Source organism: Helianthus annuus, chromosome 13, assembly GCF_002127325.2.
Source record: "Helianthus annuus cultivar XRQ/B chromosome 13, HanXRQr2.0-SUNRISE, whole genome shotgun sequence".
Lineage (NCBI taxonomy): Eukaryota > Viridiplantae > Streptophyta > Magnoliopsida > Asterales > Asteraceae > Helianthus > Helianthus annuus.
Window position 1 is genome coordinate 119,233,118 of NC_035445.2, and position 20,493 is coordinate 119,253,610.

A 20,493-nucleotide genomic window follows, 5' to 3' on the forward strand; every position below is an offset into this window, starting at 1 on the left:
TTTCCTTCCATGGAGTACTGTAATACTATGTAGCACGGAAACGGGTACAGGACTCGAGTACGGGGATGATACGGTTACAAGGAATGGAAAAACTCAAAAATCCAAGATACGGGTACGGTGAAGGTACGGCAAAAAAAATATAAAAAAATTATATTTTTATGTATAAATTTATAAAATTAAGGACCAAATGTAAACTAATGAAAATAATGGTGGTTAAATATTACCATGTACTAACTAATTTTACATTTTTTATGTAAATTTTACAAGTTTTAGGAATAAATGAAAACTAGTGAAGATAGAAGAGCTAAATTTCAAAATACATAAAGTTATATAACCCTAAAGCCTAAAACATGTTGAAACCAGCCGCTATCTTCATCTTCTTTTTCTATTATCTTCTTCTTAATGGTTTCCGGTAGAAAGCATCACCGGAGTCGGATTTTTTCGCCGAATATAATAGGAAACGTCCCTAAAACGTCATACTGCCGTCCCCACTTTCCTGGAAACATTTGGGGAACGTCCCATGGTGTTTCTGTCCCCAAAATGTCGTCCCTGGGACGGGTACTCGATGATACTTGACGTCCCCGTGCTTCATAGCTGTAATATATTCACTTATATATCATTTCTTGTAAAAGAAATGTAGCAACTTGACATAAAATTGTAAATATGCTGCTTATCATTTCTTGTAGCCTTATTGTTTGACCATAAGTGGTTGACAATGACACCTGGTTTTCTCAACTTGGTAATGCCAGCTGAAGTAGATGATTAAATTATATATAATGTATAATAATAATCTAACTTGAGAATACTACTAGCAGTGGCGGATCTAGAAAAAACCTAAAGGGGCAACCTTTCTATTAAAAGGGGCAGCGACATCGAAAAAATGTCAAATTTTTCCAAAATTTACACTAATTTTACTCTACGGCCGGAGCGTCAAGGGGCAACAAGGGTTGCCCCTTGTTCTATGCTAGGTCCGCCCCTGACTACTAGGTCGTCTGCAATGAGATTCCTTGAGGCCACTTCAAAGAAATTGTCAACACACACTACTTGCATATTTTAAGAGTAGGCTTATGTGAGGAAAAGGAATACACAAACTCCATAGCCATTGTTGGCCAATTCAAGTTTTTTTTTTAAACGGCAAATTATCAATGTCGATTCGTCGCACATCCTCGTAGGAAGCTCGGTCCCACTAAGGCTAGGCGGTCGTTCATTACAACAGGGCCCACCACACTGGCACAAAGTGTGACACGACGTTCAACTGGATGTAAAACCCCATAAACACCCCTAGCTAAAACAGTGTGTCCCACACAAAGTGCAATGGGTGGGACTCGAACCCGAGTGTGAGCGGAAAGACAAGGATGCCTCAACCATGTTACCATGGCTAATTGAAGTTTTATATTTGAAAAAGTTTTTATTATGCCGCAACTCTTTGCCCATAATATACAAGATTATTATTATTATTAGAGTTAATTACATAGTTAGTCCCTGTGGTTTGCACAAAATAACATACTTAGTTACTAATAGTTTAAAATCACCTTCTAGGGTATTAACTTTTCATTTTGTAACATTTGGAGGTATTAACTTCATACAAGCATAGCAAATATTCAAAATAGTTTCATGTCACGTTCATAGATAGAGTATGTTTTGTTTAAGCATAAAAGTTGTTTTGAATAGGCATACATGTTGCATCCCAAAGTGTAAAGGGGAAAAAGGGATCGAGTATAGTCACGGTGGTTACAAGCTTTCCTACTTGAGATCCCGCGAGTGAGTTGGTGGATGGATTAGTTTGGAGCACCTAGTCCTTCTACACGAGGAAAACATAGGTGTGTGAGTTTGGGGAAAATCGGAAGATTATAGATTCAGAGTCTAAAATGTATGGAAAATAACATAAGTGAAAATAATCATCTTGTACGCATAACTCTTTGAATTGCCAGTTTTGGTATTAATCAAATCTTGAGAATAATGATTCGACATAAACAAGCCCTAACACAAACTTTATTGTATCATACAAGACGCCCATTTGCTAGAAACACAAATACGTACAAAAACCTTGTATGCAAGTACATCATTCCTTCAATCTTTGTCGACACGATACGTAAAGAAAGGAAAGCAGACAGCAGGTCTTACCAATTCAAGTGCCTAAAATAATCAGATCATTTCCTAGAAACAAACCTCAACTCCAACTGGCCAAAAAGAAATGCAAGTATTCAAGATCAAGAACATACTTTTTCTTCAAAGACATATGCTGTCAAAAGCACACAGAGGCGCAACAGAGCGTATCCGACTTGTCTGAATAGGCGCATTTTCAAGCCAAGTTCACGCCAAAAATCGTCTTAACAGATCTGACACAATCACGCTAGCCCCGAACAAGCCTAAAACATGTCAAAAACCCCTAAAAGTTGTACTTTTATACTATGCGACTCGCTTAAGAAAACCTTTGCTCTTTATGCGCCTTTGACAACATAGTCAAAGACATTGATCAAAGCAATCAACTTGTACCACGGTCTTATGTTTTCAAATACCAGACAATGAATTACCAACTTTGGACATAACTAAATTGTGAATACCATTTTATTAGGCTGCGAGGTATGGGGATCGTCCCCGGTTCGTTCTGGTCCGGGGCCGGGCCAAACACCTAAATCCCTAAATCTGAATCCTAATTCAACCAAAAGCTAGAAACCCTAAATCTGAATCCTACTTCCACTCTATCTCACATCAACCCCCAAATTGCACAAAAACCTAAATCCCTAAACTGTTCTAACACACAGTAACACCAACAGGAACCAATTAACACACAACAATTCACACATAAACTATATACTCATCCACAATCTCAATCAAGTCACAACCTGCATAACAACACAAAGTTCAGATCATAAAAATAACAATCAAAAACTTCAAGTAATTAACACGATATCAACATAAATTAGGTTAAAAAGCCGATTAATAACTTAACTTGTACCACAACTTACATAATAACACAGAGTCCAGATCATAAAAACAACAATGAGACGATGATAAAAAAGTTGAAGAGATTAACATGATAAGATGACGTGAGCATCAGTTGATATCGGCGTCATCGAAATCGTCTTCAAACGAATTGAAGAAATCCGAATCGGTCAAGCGGTGGTGATCCAAGGCGGCGAGAGGACCTTCGCCGAAGATATCGAGTGCTTCGACGTCGTCAACGTCCATCGCCACCGTTGATGCTTGATCTTCCATCTCTCCGAACAGTTCGACCGGCATTGGCTTCATCTTCTCTCTAGAATGCTCTGGATTTGGGATGTTGTGAACAGGTTGGGTGGGGTTAGGTTTTTTTATTTATGGGCATGTTTGGCTTAACTTATTTTCAACTTTTGGAAAAGTCCTTTTGGAAACAAAAAGTCAGGAAAACATGACTTTTACCTTTGGAAAAGGACTTTTGGGCTAAAAAAGGAAAGGCAAACACCCAAAAAAGGACTTTTGGGCAATGTTTTAAAAACCGGTAAATACCGGCCGGTTATACCGGTATTACCGTTTCCAGAAGTAAATCCGGTACCAAACACTCCGGTAAATAAGTGAAACGGCATAAGGTTTGTACCGGCGGTAAAATCCGGTATACCGGTTTGAAACGTAATACCGGTACCGGCCCAGGGTTATTCTAGTTTGGGTTGTTACTTATTTTTATTATATATGTTACTTATCTTACGTAATTTTTATATATTATGATTATTCGTAACTAAATGTTCTTATTTAATATTGTATGAAACGAAAATAGTTGATATATTCAACACTCAAATGGCTTAAACATATCGTACACTTTCATCTAAAAGTGCTTGTTGAAAAATTGAATGATTTTCGATTATCTTTTGGATTATATTTTATTATGGATTTACTTTTTGATCGTCTTTTAATATGTAATCATGCATTTTTAGATTAACATTTGAGTTGATGTTGTAACTTATGAAATTATAGAGTTAGCTAGTCAACCCGGTTGAACCGCTCGGTACAACCTGGTTCAACCGGTTGAACCATTTTTTAGCTTAATCCGGTTTAATTTAAAAACCGGTTTTTAAAACATTGCTTTTGGGCATGTAAAAGGACTTTTTTCTTCAAAATAAGGAACCCCAAACATGCACTATATTGTTGAGATGAGATGTTGTGAATAAGTTGCATTGCATAGTGGTCCTTTTATATTGTAACCTTTAAAATTTAAAATAAGGCAAAACTAGTAATTTACATTTACATTTACATTTACAACTACTACAAAGATAAGTTGCCTACGTAAGCCGGTAATAGTGCAGCCGTTCAATTGGTCAAAAAGGACGGTAGGGATAATAGTGCTAGGTAGGCTTGATACTCCCCTATTAGCCCAACAAATTTACGATTTTATCCCTCTTTAAGATTACGACTTTGCCATCAGTTAAAAATTTATATTTTCGCCCCCGCTTAGCTTTTGCTCCCAGCTAAATATTTCAATTTTACCCCCGGTAAAAAATGACGATTTTGCCCCGTTTCAATTTACAGTTTTGCCATTAGTTTTTTTCCCTTAAAAATACAATTTTCCCGTCAGTTCAAAATTATGTTTCTACCCCTACTTAAAAATAAATTAACGCTTTTGCTCCCAGCTAAAAATTTCAATTTTGCCCTCGGTTCAAAATTACGATTTTGCCCCGTAAAAATTTATAGTTTTGTCATTAGTTTTTTTTTCTCACAGCCAAGTTACGATTTTACCCTCAGCTTAAATTTACATTTTCCCCATCATTTTTGTTTGTTTTCCTGGTGACATTACAAGTTTGCCCCCAGTGTAAAATTACAGTCGTGCCGACAACTTCCTGGCACTCCCCCGTTGGTCCATTTAGTTTAAAATTTATCCCCGAATTAAACTTATGATTTGGCCCTCAGTTAAAAATTATGTTTTTCCCATCGTTTTAGTCTTTTTACCAAAACTATAAAGGTTTTTTGTTTTGATTGGTTTACTCGATTTAATTTTTTTTTCGTGTCAAGGAGTTGCCTAACACTAGCTCATTAGTCCTGAAAAATTAGAGTTTTGCCCTGAGGCCAAAATTACGGTCTTATCATCGTTTTTGTATTTTTTTTCCTAGCAAAATTATAGTAGTCTTTTTTTAATTGGTTTAGAATTATTCGGCCATCGCCCCGCAACGCGGGCGGGACATCTACTAGTTGAAAACAAACCCGCTTTCAACTAGCCATCTTACGCGTCCTTGTAGCGACACATCATACACAACAAGATGTGTCATTTGGAGCCACGTCATCAAGATTATGTGCTATTATATATAAACATTAGTTATATTATTTTAGCAAATATTGATTATGACGCACTGAACCATTGATTGTGTCGCACCGAAAGGTGACGCACTGAAAAACTAAATGTGATTACGTGACGCACTAAATGTGAACTGACTACACATTGAACTACTGAATGTGACGCACTGAAGGTGACTAACTGAACATGTGTTATATATATTGTTTGATATATAGATATTGTTAAGAAAATGTATATTGCATTGTTGTTGTCCCACTGAGTAAACCCCGTTTACTCAGACGTACATTTGCCTTCTTATGTACGTTAGGCTGCAAGGATATTCGGGAAGATTTGGATGGATGGTTCGAGGGAATAAAGACACACATGGATTTTCATAAAAGTTTAAAATGTTTTGTACAATATTTCTGACTTTTTGAAATAAGAGTTAATTACACTGAGGGACCCTGTGGTTTATAGCTAGTTTCGTCTTTGGGTACTAACTTTATTTTTTAACAAGTTTAGATTTTATGGTTTCAATTTCGTATCACCTTCGGGTACTAACACCAAACTTAGTTAAATTTTCTGTTAATTCTCAATATAATGACTAAAATACCCTTTTGTAATTTTGTGATATTAGATAACTAGGTTATCACCCGCGAACTTCGCGGGTAGGAAAATTTTATCTACATTATCACAAAGTGTATAAATATAAATACAAATATAAAAGTGACACATTACATAAATTACTTGTTAACAATATGAAAATATAGTTAAAATGCACTAAAGTAAAAAACAATAAATTTTTTTACTTTTGTTAAGAATTAAAGTGTCTCCAGACAAACAACAGTTACTCTTTCTCAGAGCCATCTATAATATCTTGTTGCGGCCATCACTATAGATCTGCAAGTTAAAAGACAATTCTAAATAACATCACAAGGTAACTAAGCTCCCAGTGAAAGATATGTTCACAAAAAGTATAAAAAAAGCAAGTTAACAAATAAGATGTGCATATTTTCATAGTATTCACATGTATATTCTATTAATTGATAGCCAGCTTTTAATAAACTCATCTTCAGTGTGTATCATGACATTTGTAGGGCCTTGGTCTACACCCCATATTTTGCACGCAGCGTCGTCCGGAATAGACTATTAAAATCAGACCATTAAACGAACATATAATGCTTAAAAAGGATGGATGGACATCATATGGAAAATTTACGGTTTTGCTAGTATCGACTTCTAAGTTGCCAGATACTATGTCGTCAACGACTATGGAACTTTCTTTCAAGGAGAGCAGCTTCTTTTGTATTGAATTTCCAACTCGCCGAGTATGGATGAAAACAAACTTTGGTGTGGATAATTCATAACACCATTGTTTAGAAACACATTTGAAACGACAAACTGCCTTTGCAGGTAGTCTCGATAAGATCTCTTCAAATATCATGTCATCCCCAATAAGTTCCATGATTCCTAATAATCTGAAAAAATAAATAAAAAAAAAAGATTGAATACAAAGTTATTGTATAAAAAATTGATAATTATCAATGGAAGATTAAACATTTATAATACAGTACAAATAACTAACCGTGTAAGTGGAGGTGTTATGTATATGAATTTTCTAATGAGTAAGAATTACACGAAATATGGGTATTTATAGGACTTTCATCATATAGTGGAAATCTAATTTGGAAACCTTAATTTTTTAATATACGATTTTATCAAATAATGCAAAACTTATGAAAGATTTATGTAGATCATCTTGATTAATGGTTAATAAGTGTTTCGAAATTTAAAATTATATATATTTTAAAGTATTTTTTTTGTTTTTTGGTATTTAATCAATTAAATTAATCAAATAACGGATAAATATTATATCATCAATATTACATTTCGAATAACATGTTTTTTTACAAACAAATGTTAATATGTTATAATACGTGTATTATAAATCGTAAAAAAAATATTCTTTTTAAAAAAAAGTTGGGAAGGAAAGAATCTTTCTTAATTTTATAAAAGTCTAATACAGTTAAAATATATCGAACAATTAATATCATATATATACAATGTAGATGTAGATAAAAAATATGTAAATAATAACATCAAATAACATTGCAGCTTTAGATTTCATTGAAAGCTTTAAAAAGTATATAAAAATTTCATTAAAAGAATGTCATGTAACATAAAACAATGAAAGGGTCATTTTGTAATACAATCGCATGGAATAGATGATCGAATATTAAAACCAATAAGATGTGATTTCCGAATTTTAGGCGAAAAAATGATGTTAGTCAAATCCGTTGATCTCAAAATGTTTCCTGTAAATTATATTATTGAGTTTTAAACAAATAATTGTGTAAACTTAAATGTTATATAACAAAATAAATTAACTTGACAATTTATGTAAAATAATTTAATCCATAAAACTATTCAATTTACATGTAACAAAAGAAAAAGGTTTGAATTAATGCAATAGAGAAGAGGAAATTTAATAAATATTAAAGCAAACAAATAATCTTTTAATACCACGATAATAAACGAAATATCCATATGAAACCAAACATCAAGTACTAAAATAAATGTTCCGGAAAAAATTAACCAAAAGAAAACATCTCAAATTGTTCGAAAAAACTGAAATGACTATTAAATGTTAATACTAATTTTCCAGCTTTGCTTTCATCTTCAAACCTTCATTGTTCTCACAATCACCCTGACGCGGTTTAGTTGAAGACTGAGAAGAACAAAGATCCACATCATAAACCGCCTCCAAATTACGCTTCAGCTCATTGTCCAGCATCTTTGAAGAACAACTATTATGAGCTCCAGAGGGTGTAGTAAAGATGCTGTTGTTCAAACTGGACATGGGAGTGTCTTCATCAACGACACGGGAAACAGAATCCTGTACAACAAAATTTAAAAAGTAAAAAATATAAATGGACATAAAAGTTGAATACAAAACAATAATAAAGGTTTACTGATATAAAGAAGTTGCTTAAGAAACCCGGATGTTAACGTTAACAATTGGATTTGGAACAGAAGCAACAGGATCTAAAGGTTCTTCATCAGCAGCCTGTATGTATTTCATAAATTCCAATAAGTATTCATAAGTGGTATAAGATTTCTATAACAAAAAATTTAAGTTAACGTTTAGGGTACATATAGAACCTGGTAAACATCAAAATGAGTATCAAGATCTTTGATGATGGAAGGATTTTCAGTCAACTTGGAAACAGAGTAGCCATCTGATTTCTATTTTATATTAAACGAAGCTATGGCTATCTTAAACGCAAACCTCTTGTTTATCAATGCCTTCAGCTCACTCGGAAAGTTGCATTCGCTTGCTAACTTGCTAACTGTTACAAATGAGTTCATATAGTTAGATTTGCCAAAAAAATAAACAAAATAACTTAAAAATTATAGAGATTAGCATAAACGATGAAAACTATCATTATATCGGATCAAAAAACACCAAAAAAACGATAAAATTAAACTTACGTCTTGTGTTCGAAGAAGATTCAGACTCCTGCAGTTGCATAAGTCATCATCAATAATTTCAAGACATTGGCCATATGGAACTTTTCTTTCCCATAATAAGGTCGCTCATTATACGGTATTTCCTATGAATCGAAAAAAAACATATAAGCTTAAATAACTTATTGTATGTTGATAAAATGTAAAACCAAATAAACATACCAAAAATATAGGAGGATAGTCATCAATCAACTTTAGAAACGATTGGAGCGTTGTTTTTAGGATCCATAACTGCAGAGGAATAAAGGAATTTTTTTTTTTAAAAATAATGGTAACTTATTTATAGAAACAATGTCTAATTATAGAAACAGAGTTATAATTGAGAATATAAAAATTAACCTTAAAAACAGTAATGTGTTTATGGAAACAAAAACATCTTTAGAAAGAAATTAAAGTATCTTTAAACATAAATAGAAAAACTCATAACTGACAAAACTAACAATATGAACTTTAAAAGATAATAACATAAAGTTTCAAAATTATGCCTAAACAGAAAATTTAATAAGAAATAAAAAAGAGTATAGATATCAAAAAACAAACAATACCAACAATATTTAACTAAACTGTTTTGGTAGACGAACATTCCGAGTCCGAATTTCAAAAAAGATTAAGGATTCACCATGGAAAAATACAAACAATCAATGATTCAGAACATATATATTACTAACTTAAAAAAAATTGAAAACTAAAGAAACATATAAAAAATATAGGATCATAGTCATCATGAAAAAAGAAAAACAGAAATAAAAAACAAATAAACATACCAAAAGTAATGAGACATCTTCCTCAATAAACTTTAAAAATGAAGGACAGTTGTTACTCTGATCCATATATGGAAATTAAAAATGAAGGCTTTTTAAAAATTAAAAGGCTAAACTATTTATAGAAACAAACTTATAATATCGGGAGAAATTCTAAAACAAATAATTAAAAAGAAACGGTTTCAAAAAAATTTAAAACCTATTTATTTTTAGAAACACAATCAATATTCCGAAAAAAACATATCACACACTAAAAATTTACATAATCTTTAATGAATTCAAAATTAACAGAATATAAAATTTATTAGTTAATCATGAAAAAAAAACAGAAATAAAAAACCAAAACAAAAGAATCATTAATACATATTAATACAATACAAAATTTATTAGTAAAAAAACAAAGATTTTCAAATTTCAAAAAATATCATAGTTAGATTTGCGAAAAAAATATTAAACAAAATAACTTAAAAATTATAGAGATTGACATAAACGATGAAAACTATCATTATACCGGATCAAAAAACACCGAAAAAACTATAAAATTAAACTAACCTCTTGTGTTCGAAGAAGATTCAGACTCCTGCAGTTGCATAAGTCATCATCAATAAGTTCAATACATTGAGCATATGGAACTTTTCCTTCCCACAATAAGCTGGCTCATCATACGGTATTTCCTATGAATCGAAAAAAAAACCTTATAAGCTTAAATAACTTTTTGTCTGTTGATAAAATGAAAACCAAAGAAACATACCAAAAATATAGGATGATAGTCATCAATCAACTTTAAAAACGATTGGAGCATTGTTTTTAGGTTCCATAACTGCAAAGGAATAAGGAATTTTTTTAAAAAATATAACGACAACTTATTTATAGAAACAATGTCTAATTACATAAACAGAGTTATAATTGAGAATAGAAAAATTAACCTTAAAAACAGTAATGTGTTTATGGAAACAAAAACATCTTTAGAAATAAATTAAAGGTATCTTAAACCTAAATAGAAAAACTCATAACTGACAAAACTAACAATATGAACTTTAAAATATAATAACATAAAGTTTCAAAATTATGCATAAATCAGAGAATGTAGATGATGATAACAAAACCTCTGATCTTGATATTGTTTGCAAAAAAAATATAAATGTTCAATCGCTTAGATTAAAGATGCACGGTAGATAAACAACAAACTAAAACAACATACATTCAATTTTATGATCGGATCTACAAAATTCAGAACAACATAACTTATTTTGGTAGACTAACAATCCGAGTCCGAATTTCAAAAAAGATTGAGGGTTCACCATGAGAAAATACAAACCATAAATCATTCAGAACATATATTAATAGGTAAATAAATAATGAACATAAAGGATAAAATTACATATTACATACTTAAAAAAGATAAAATAACTATAACACTTAACTAACCTCTTTTGATTGACGAATTATCGGAGTCCGAAATCAGATCTACAGAAATCAGAACAAAGAAAAAGTTATTACAAATCAGAACAAAGATTATTAGAAATCCAAAGAAAGAAAAAGATAAAGTTTGATCGGATCTACTGAAATCAGAACAAAGAAAACGTTATTAGAAATCAAAAGAATCTTTATAAAATGAACTTTATATACAATCGAACAACATAAATAAAAACATACGTTTAATTTCTTTGAGAAGATCTACAGAAATCAGACAAAAAATGATTTTTAGCAATCACAACAATATTCATAAAAACAACTTTGTATAATACAATCGAATAACATAAAAAACAAAACACCTTTAATTTCTTTTATCGGATCTACAGAAATGAGAAAACAAATGGTTTTTAGCAATCGAAACAATCTTTATAAAAACAATCATTTACAACAATTACAACAAAAAAAATCAAAAAATCACGAAAAACTACTACATATCAGGATTCAAATTATCAGTTTTCCGCCAAAATAATAAATTTTTTCAGAAAACTTAAATATCGTCTAAAACTGAAGAACTTCAATATACCGGAACAACATTAGATCAGATCTAAGCAAAACTAACCCAGAAGCCATGTCTCTGAAACTCAATGTGACGCTTCAATATAAAATCTTTTAGATCTAAGCAAAACAGACATGAATTCATCTATAAAAAGTGCATCAAAAACTCTACTAAATCACCACAAACATAGAGAACCATCAATATAAACTCATAAATTATGAAAAAAAAACCCGTTATCCCATTCAAGCATTTCATCAAACACCTTGCGTGCAATCCAAAAACTAAAACATTTTCAAACATTTTACACTAAAATTAACGTTCAGTCATCACGGAAAAAGCAGTGATACAATAGATAACGAAAAAGATTAAGAGTCCGGAAAAAAAATCTTACCTGATGCTTGAATCCATGGATCGTACATGACTGGACCAGAAGAACACGAAGCGAGATTCAAAATTGAATACGGAAGAAAAATAACTGTTCATTGAAACAATAGAAAGAGTCGTCAAATCTAAAAACATAACATATTTGAAAATAGAAAACATTAGGGTTTCGATTGAGACCTCAAATCTATAAAATCGGTGGTGAAAAGGTAACATGAGAATCACCATCGTCGATTTGCTGAAGAACATGTGTGGATTTGCTGAAGATGATGCATATGCGCCGCTAGGGTTTTGAGGGTGATGATAGAGACGAAGGAGATCTGATGGAATTGTGTGAAGGAAGAAAGCGTTCAAAAAATATAAGGGATCCAAATCAGATTGATCCGACCCGGAGTTTATTCGGATCCCGCGTCCAATGTGTTTTTGTTTGTGAATTGTGAATTTGAGAATGGTTTCCCTCCTAAACTCACAAAACACTGTTGCCACATCAGCAAAAATAGCCCAAATTCAATGACACCTAGCCCAAATAACATCTCATTTATATATATATAGAGATCAGGATCCGAGTAGTCTCGTGTAACAAAATTTTCTACAAATAGAATATGGTGTTTTGTTGTGCTGATGCTGTTTGAAGTTGTGATTAAAAAAAATCAGTGATCCAGTTCTTTGAAAGTTTATATAATTTAATGATTGATTTCTTTAAAAATGGTGAAAAAATTGATGGGTTTTGTATAGCTTTGAAAAGGGTGAAATGGGTATATTTGAGTTTCGCTAGAATGATTAAACCTTTTTAGTATCACTGAACAATTGCTTGATTTTGACCTATATTGATGTTCTCTGTTGTGATAAAAAGCATAAACACAAACACATACCTCCATTGATGTTCTCTGTTATGATTTCTAACAAAACCTACAACAACTTTCTTCTTCAAGTCGGATACGGAAGAGCCGTAGCTTTCAGTTTTAAAGCCGGTTCATACCTTGGTGATGAAGCTAGGGCTACCATCAAATATATTAATCGCGGATGCGATGTTGTCCAGTTGTTTGGATCCAAATAATGATCTAGCTTCTTTTGAATAGATTAATGACATAAATGGTCCTAGGAATTAAAATAGAATAATGACATAAATGGTCATTTGAAAATGGAAGGGTATTTTAGTCATTATATTGAGAATTAACAGAAAAATTAACTAAGTTTGGTGTTAGTACTCAAAGGTGTTACAAAATTGAAACCATGAAACCTGAACCTGTTAATAAATAAAGTTAGTACCCAAAGGCGAAACTAGCTATAAACCGCAAGGTCCATCTGTGTAATTAACTCTTGAAATAATGTAAAGTTTTACAACTTATGAAATGATGTTTTGACATCTGATGTAGTGTATAAGTGACACGTCAGCCCAAGCCGGGTTGGGTTGTTACAATAATCACGTAACCCAACCCAACCCAACCCGGCCTGACCCATTTTGACCGGCATTGAAAATTACCCATGATCTCAGGTGGCTTGTGGGAAAAAGGCTGAACCATTTACTTGTTTGCTTGATGAAAAAGGGAGGTATGATTCTCCTGAATATGCCAATGTTCAACATAAAGCATATTACAAGGTGTCCTCCCTTGCAGAATTTCAATTGCTGTCGGAGTCAAATTTTGACTTAACGCCTTGTCGTTACGGAGATTAAGAGGTCGTAAGTGGAGTTTTATGCATAATTTGAGTACTCACAAGATACTTGTAAAACTCAACATTGTTTTAATACCATATAATTACTATATAAGTGTATAACCAGACATGGAAAAGTTTTATGTATATCATGTTACATCCATAAAGGGCATGTGTAAATAAAAATGGATCACTTGCCATCCAGTTTGTTCAAGTTCATTAATTTGTTGGTGAACCTTCATGTTCATACATCAAGCACCAGTGGTCTAGTGGTAGAATAGTACCCTGCCACGATACAGACCCGGGTTCGATTCCCGGCTGGTGCAATTCCTGCTGTGATGATCAAAGCCTTGCAATGGTTGGGTCCATGCTGCCACATCTTAACCAGATGAAATTGAGGCAATTCTGAGCAACTTTTTTTCTATTGGTCTGTAGTATTTATTATGTAAACACATATATAAGAAGAGGTCATTATGAATCAACTTATTAAAAGTGCATAGCACACTTGATGCCACTTCATAGATATGGTGTACACAAAATAACATACTTAGGTACTAATAGAATGTGATTTTAAACCTACAAATAAAATACCTCCAAACGTTACAAAATGAAAAGTTAATACCCTAGAATGTGATTTTAAACTATTAGTACCTAAGTATGTTACTTTGTGCAAACCATAGGGACTAACTATGTATTAAAAATTAAGGGCTGGCTTGTTTTAGTAAATCACTAAAATAGAAGCAGTACATCATAACATTGAAACTAATAAATGAAACACACAAAAAGAATGTAAAATTGTGAACAACAGATGAAGCTTCAAATAAATGGTAGAGAATGGTTGATTCTGGCTCAACGCAATGATGTGAATTTTATCACTCTAAAGACAAACTGAACCACGGCAATAAGAAACAGTATGATTCCAGCAAGTAGAGCAATCGCCTTCCATGGAGTACTAAAATATTTTCGCTTCAACACGCCAATATTTTTGGACCAGTAACTATCATAGTACTTTTTTGCTTCATTCCAAGATTCAATGTAATAGAAATCTAGGAAGGTGACATCTTTGCATATGCTGCTTATCATATTTGAAGCCTTTTCGTTTGAGCCTAAGTGGTTGACGATGACACCTGATTTTCCCAACCTGGCAATGTCTGCTGGAGTAGCAGCTAACATATCCATGGCCATGGCATATGATGTAACATAGTTCCTAACCGGAGTAGAATACTGCTCGTATGCAATGAGGTTCCTTAACGCAACTTCAAAGAAATTATCAATAAGCACTTTTGGCATTCTGAGAGTAGGCTTATGGGAAGATTGTTCAAATGCCATAGCCATAATCCAAGTCCTGTTTTCATTGGGGGTTTCATTTTCATTGGGCCTAAACCTCACCCCAACTTCATGCAGTTCTACAGCAGAGTGAGCTCTTGGAAGCTCTTCTATGCCTGGCGGTTTAGAATTTTTAATTTGGTAAAAGTCGTGTAGAAAACCAAGAATGTGATAAGGATCTTCTTCGCCAGAAAGATCTTCAACTTTTAACTTTTCAAAAAACGGATTGACACGTTCTAGTAAATTAAGAAGCATGGTATTAAGACTGGGTTTTGATTCCAAAGTTTTAAATGTGAGCTCATAGATGTCCCGGAGAACAAAAAAAGGGATCTGGTTTTCTAGCAACACCAAGTCAAGAGCAACAGACCTGCTCCGCAACCTGTTCTCTGAATGTTGATCACCCGATTTAGAAAGGTTATCAATGAATTGAAGTATGAAACAAGCATCCATAACCATCATTTGAACAAGTTCATCTTCACTATATGGCTTCATCCCAAAATAACATCTCCTGATTTTGTCTACTGAACCCCTCACCTGTTCATCACACTTCTTTAATGTTTCCTCCCGGGAACCTGGTACCCCAGTCAAAAACTCGTGCAAAAAGCTCGCTTTCTTGTCCTCCATTAATTTCAAATTTTCACGTCCCTTGTGCAGAGGTCCAATAGAGACCACCCGAGGGGTGAACGAGCTTGGGTTGACTTCTCTGAGCCTTCTAGGAACCTCAAATATTGATGAAAATTTATCTTTATCCTGCCTTCTATCGACAAAATCAAGAAGAATTTTTACGGTTCTTGGCAGTATTGGTTCGCGTTCCTCTACATGAATTTCTGAAATGGACATAAACACAAAAGGTAAGAGAGTATATATGCAAGTAAAACATATTGAGAAACTCGGGTTACCTTGCTGGGAAACTGCATGACTTGAACTTCCTTCTTTGTTGCTCATCTTTCTTCGATTGTATGCAGGAATTGTAGTCCTTCAATCGCTTTAAATAGATAGCATATCTATTGAAAATGAACACTAAGCTAACACTTTCAAAAACTATGACTTTTTTTAGTGATAGTAACATAAACATTTTTGATATTTAAAATATTATATTTAACAATTCTTATTTATATAAATATATTTTTTATAACATAAATAGTATATTCCTATCATATTCAAAACTTTAATAATTATTTCATATTATACCAACAAAACTTCTAAAATCATAATTATCAATTAAATAAACTCCCATTACAGATATTATATTTGCCATTATTCTTCTACTTGCTTAACTACACATTAAATTACTACAAAGAAAACGAATGAAAAAGACAAAGATAACCTATATACATGAATGACCATAAAATACCAACTACATATAATTTGACCAAAAACTTCTAGCAATATTTAAAGAAAAATATGAGCAGCTTGAAAAGAACTGACCTCGAACACACCAAACAACACCTACTCGAAGACACACTCCACAACCATGGAAGAGAAGAGTAAAAAATGGAAGGAAAGAGGTATCTACATTTGATATTTACAAATTTGGTGGATCGGTGTATATAAATGTAATGCCCCTAAATTTAAAATCATTAACCACTAAGAAAACCCTAATTAAGACACCCAAGTAATTCTGCACCAACCCTAAAATTTTCAGAATCATCAGAATCAGGATCAGAGCCCCTAAAACTCAGGGGGGGTAAAACCTAGTTGACGATTATCTTCATAAAAACGTTGTCTAAATGCTATTGGCCGAATCGTCGACTCAGCAAGCCTAGTTAGGGACGTGGCTACCTATAGAAAATAGGTGACCCCTCGCGTAGCGCGACGCCTATGGGGGGTACCCCTCGCGCTACGCGACAGGGTCAAATTTCGGGTATAAATAGAGGAGTCTGGGACTTGAAATTCTGCACTTGAACGACGTTAAAAGTCGAAAATTACACTAAGTTATGCTCTGTTTACCACAATTAACACACACGAATCACGAAGTGCTGCCGCAATCAGGGTAATTACTCGATCGCTATTACGATTCATTTCCGGGATCAATATGTCCAAAGACTGTCTAAGTGCCGCCCACATTGGGTTATGCTTTGTCGTTTGTCGATAATTCGATAAATGAGTTGAAGCATTATACTTTGTCGTTTGTCGATAATTCGATAAATGAGTTGAAGTATTATACTTTGTCGTTTGTCGTTAATACGATAAATGAGTTGAAGTATTGCACTTGGTCATTCATTGTGAGAATTTAATCTCGTGAGTTATCGTAAAAGCTGTATTAGTTAATTACCTAGTTGTGTGCAATTAGGTTAAGAGGATAATCAGTAAGCTAAACTCTGTCCGTATGAATCTACAATTGGAAACAAGGTAGCATCACTTGGAAATTTTAAGGTACGGATAGGTTCCTTCCTTTCGATCTATGTTGTTTTTATAAAAGATCCCTTCTTTCGATTTATGTCGTTTGAATATAAGAATTCCGTATTAAGATTAAGTTATAAGTTATAAGTTCTGGATGGATAGAATTCCTTTCTATCGATTTATGTCCGTTGGGTACGGGTAGAATCCTTTCTTTCAAATTATTGTCGTTTTGATACAAGTATGTCATTCTTGATTATAAATTCCATATTAAGATTAAGTTATAAATTCCGTACGGGTAGATTCCTTTCTTTCGATTTCTGTCAATTCTGATATATCGTACGGGTAGAATCCTTTCTTTCGATTTATGTCGTTTTTATAAGAATCCCTTATTTCGATTTATGTCGTTTTTATAAGAACCCTTTCTGTCGATTTATGTCCGTTGGGTACGGATAGAATCCCTTTCTTTTGATTGATGTCGTTCCTGAATTTAAGTTTCCATATTAAGATTAAGTTATGAAATAAGTTATAGATTCCATATTAAGATTAAGTTATGAAATAAGTTATAGATTCCGTATTAAGATTTAGTTATGAAACATGTGTTGAAAGTTACAAACGTTTTGAAAAGGTTTTGTTTTACATCAGTTATTTAGAAAATGGTTTATTTTATACAAGTTTCATTTCCTACTCTAGTGGTTCCTTATTAACGAGTCAAGATTTTATCTTGTTTCGTTTAATAAACCACATTTTGGGGACGAAATTGTCAAGATAGGATTGATAACCATACCTTGATGACTGGTTCCACTCTTATATTTTCAATCTCGCCAAAGATTCGTATTTTACAAGTTACAAGTTAAATATCTTAAGATTTATAAGTTATAAGTAAATAAGTTACAAGTTTAATATGATATATAAGTATTATGTTACTCAAGTCAAATTGTTTTAAACTACTATGTCTTGTTTTTAAAACTCCTCATGTCTTTGATTATCGATTCATTTGACAGTCCGTTCGATTCCTATTCTAATCATTTAGTTTCATGTCATGCGATAGTTTTTCTGTTAAGTTGTACTCATTATCGCATGTTCCAATATATGTTCCGTTCTGTTCTGAAAATAAGTTTTATAAGTTATGTGAATAAGACCATTTGTACTCTGATACCCTGAGTATCGCTTCTCGTGGAGTGTCCCACGAGCATGTTGTTGTGGCATCAACATCATGTGCTCCATCCGTGACGGAGAGATCAGTTCACGGCGTCTCTTAAGTACAAGTGTGGTACATAAGGCTATTAGGAGGCGTATGGATCGATCCTAGGATTTAAGTATAAGTATAAGGAGGTGGATAACGGGTATGCCAATTCGCCATCTCATGTGATAATTATGCAGGAGTAGCTACCTGTGTATTGTCACGTTTTAAGTTTGCTCATGGGTACATCCGTAAGATATGATTATGAAATTAAGTTATTTGCATCGTCAAGTTCCATCCGGTTATCAAAATAAAATAAGCTTTTGTTTTCCTCTATCCGCACACTGGGCAAAACTTTCGAAATTTTGCTCAGACGTACGTTTTTTTTTTTTGTTGTTGTTGTTTTCTTCTTTACGTCAGGTTATCAAGACAAGCTGGGACAGAAAATGGAAGAGTGCTCGAGTGTTTAGAAAAGACGGTAGAAATAATTATAATGGATTAGATATCCTTCATTAAGCTGTAAAGCCTTGTAATACATTTAAGTATAAATGGAATTATGTTTTTGATCTGACTACTGTTATAGTGACACGCCGGCCCGTTCCGGGACGGGGTGTTACAGCTATGGTATCAGAGCAAAGGCTCTTTCCTGTAGAAAACTTGAAGATAGTAATTAAGACCTGTGAGGAATGGGTAGATATCTATGATAGGATTCAACTTGATCTCTTATTTGATTTAACTCCTATGTCTATTCTTATAGATGCTTCCTCATCGTCCGCCACATAGGAAATATCAGTACTAATAGTCACTCTAAGTATCTGTAAATCTCTATTAACTTTTCATACGGTAAAATATTTTTAGAAGGACCATTAAGGCACATATATAAGGTAATTGACAAGTATAATCATGACCTTAGTTATGAATTTCAGATACACATGTGAGGTTAGGAGATTCTGATTATATAAGTTAGTAACTCTGCTAGGAAAGTTTCGTTTCTGTTACCTATGCAATAGGTTATATTCTTGTTTGAAAAATTTCGAGGACGAAATTTCTTTTAAGGGGGTAATAGTTGTAATGCCCCTAAATTTAAAATCATTAACCACTAAGAAAACCCTAATTAAGACACCCAAGTAATTCTGCACCAACCCTAAAATTTTCAGAATCATCAGAATCAGGATCAGGGCCCCTAAAACTCAGGGGGGGGTAAAACCTAGTTGACGATTATCTTCATAAAAACGTTGTCTAAATGCTATTGGCCGAATCGTCGACTCAGCAAGCCTAGTTAGGGACGTGGCTACCTATAGAAAATAGGTGACCCCTCGCGTAGCGCGACGCCTATGGGGGGTACCCCTCGCGCTACGCGACAGGGTCAAATTTCGGGTATAAATAGAGGAGTCTGGGACTTGAAATTCTGCACTTGAACGACGTTAAAAGTCGAAAATTACACTAAGTTATGCTCTGTTTACCACAATTAACACACACGAATCACGAAGTGCTGCCGCAATCAGGGTAATTACTCGATCGCTATTACGATTCATTTCCGGGATCAATATGTCCAAAGACTGTCTAAGTGCCGCCCACATTGGGTTATGCTTTTTCGTTTGTCGATAATTCGATAAATGAGTTGAAGCATTATACTTTGTCGTTTGTCGATAATTCGATAAATGAGTTGAAGTATTATACTTTGTCGTTTGTCGTTAATACGATAAATGAGTTGAAGTATTGCACTTGGTCATTCATTGTGAGAATTTAATCTCGTGAGTTATCGTAAAAGCTGTATTAGTTAATTACCTAGTTGTGTGCAATTAGGTTAAGAGGATAATCAGTAAGCTAAACTCTGTCCGTATGAATCTACAATTGGAAACAAGGTAGCATCACTTGGAAATTTTAAGGTACGGATAGGTTCCTTCCTTTCGATCTATGTTGTTTTTATAAAAGATCCCTTCTTTCGATTTATGTCGTTTGAATATAAGAATTCCGTATTAAGATTAAGTTATAAGTTATAAGTTCTGGATGGATAGAATTCCTTTCTATCGATTTATGTCCGTTGGGTACGGGTAGAATCCTTTCTTTCAAATTATTGTCGTTTTGATACAAGTATGTCATTCTT

The 20,493-nt window shown here is 33.3% G+C and overlaps 1 protein-coding gene and 2 long non-coding RNA genes across 3 annotated transcripts; all 3 read right to left on the reverse strand.

Moving 5' to 3' along the window:
- Positions 1–7,737: 7,737 nt before the first annotated feature.
- On the reverse strand, positions 7,738–8,564 carry LOC110903177. The gene is made up of 3 exons (XR_002571718.2): positions 8,405–8,564; positions 8,241–8,309; positions 7,738–8,138 (listed from the first exon to the last, which is right to left on the reverse strand). It is a non-coding gene; the product is annotated as an uncharacterized LOC110903177 (long non-coding RNA).
- A 404-nt stretch (positions 8,565–8,968) lies between these two features.
- Positions 8,969–10,342, reverse strand: LOC110903178. The gene is made up of 3 exons (XR_002571719.1): positions 10,283–10,342; positions 10,084–10,205; positions 8,969–9,001 (listed from the first exon to the last, which is right to left on the reverse strand). It is a non-coding gene; the product is annotated as an uncharacterized LOC110903178 (long non-coding RNA).
- A 3,887-nt stretch (positions 10,343–14,229) lies between these two features.
- LOC110899172 (putative UPF0481 protein At3g02645) lies at positions 14,230–15,825 on the reverse strand. Its single transcript, XM_022146044.2, has 2 exons — positions 15,763–15,825; positions 14,230–15,690 (listed from the first exon to the last, which is right to left on the reverse strand). Exons 1-2 carry the CDS (start codon positions 15,806–15,808, stop codon positions 14,387–14,389), a joined length of 1,350 nt encoding a protein of 449 aa, XP_022001736.1. The 5' UTR covers positions 15,809–15,825; the 3' UTR covers positions 14,230–14,386.
- Positions 15,826–20,493: the final 4,668 nt, after the last annotated feature.

Excerpts from the sequence above, each read along its gene's own strand:
- LOC110899172 (XM_022146044.2), bottom strand. The coding sequence starts at position 15,808 with ATGAGCAACAAAGAAGGAAGTTCAAGTCATGCAGTTTCCCAGCAAG. Across the intron at positions 15,691-15,762 it reads TCATGCAGTTTCCCAGCAAG|AAATTCATGTAGAGGAACGC; the intron begins GTAACCCGAGTT and ends TGTCCATTTCAG.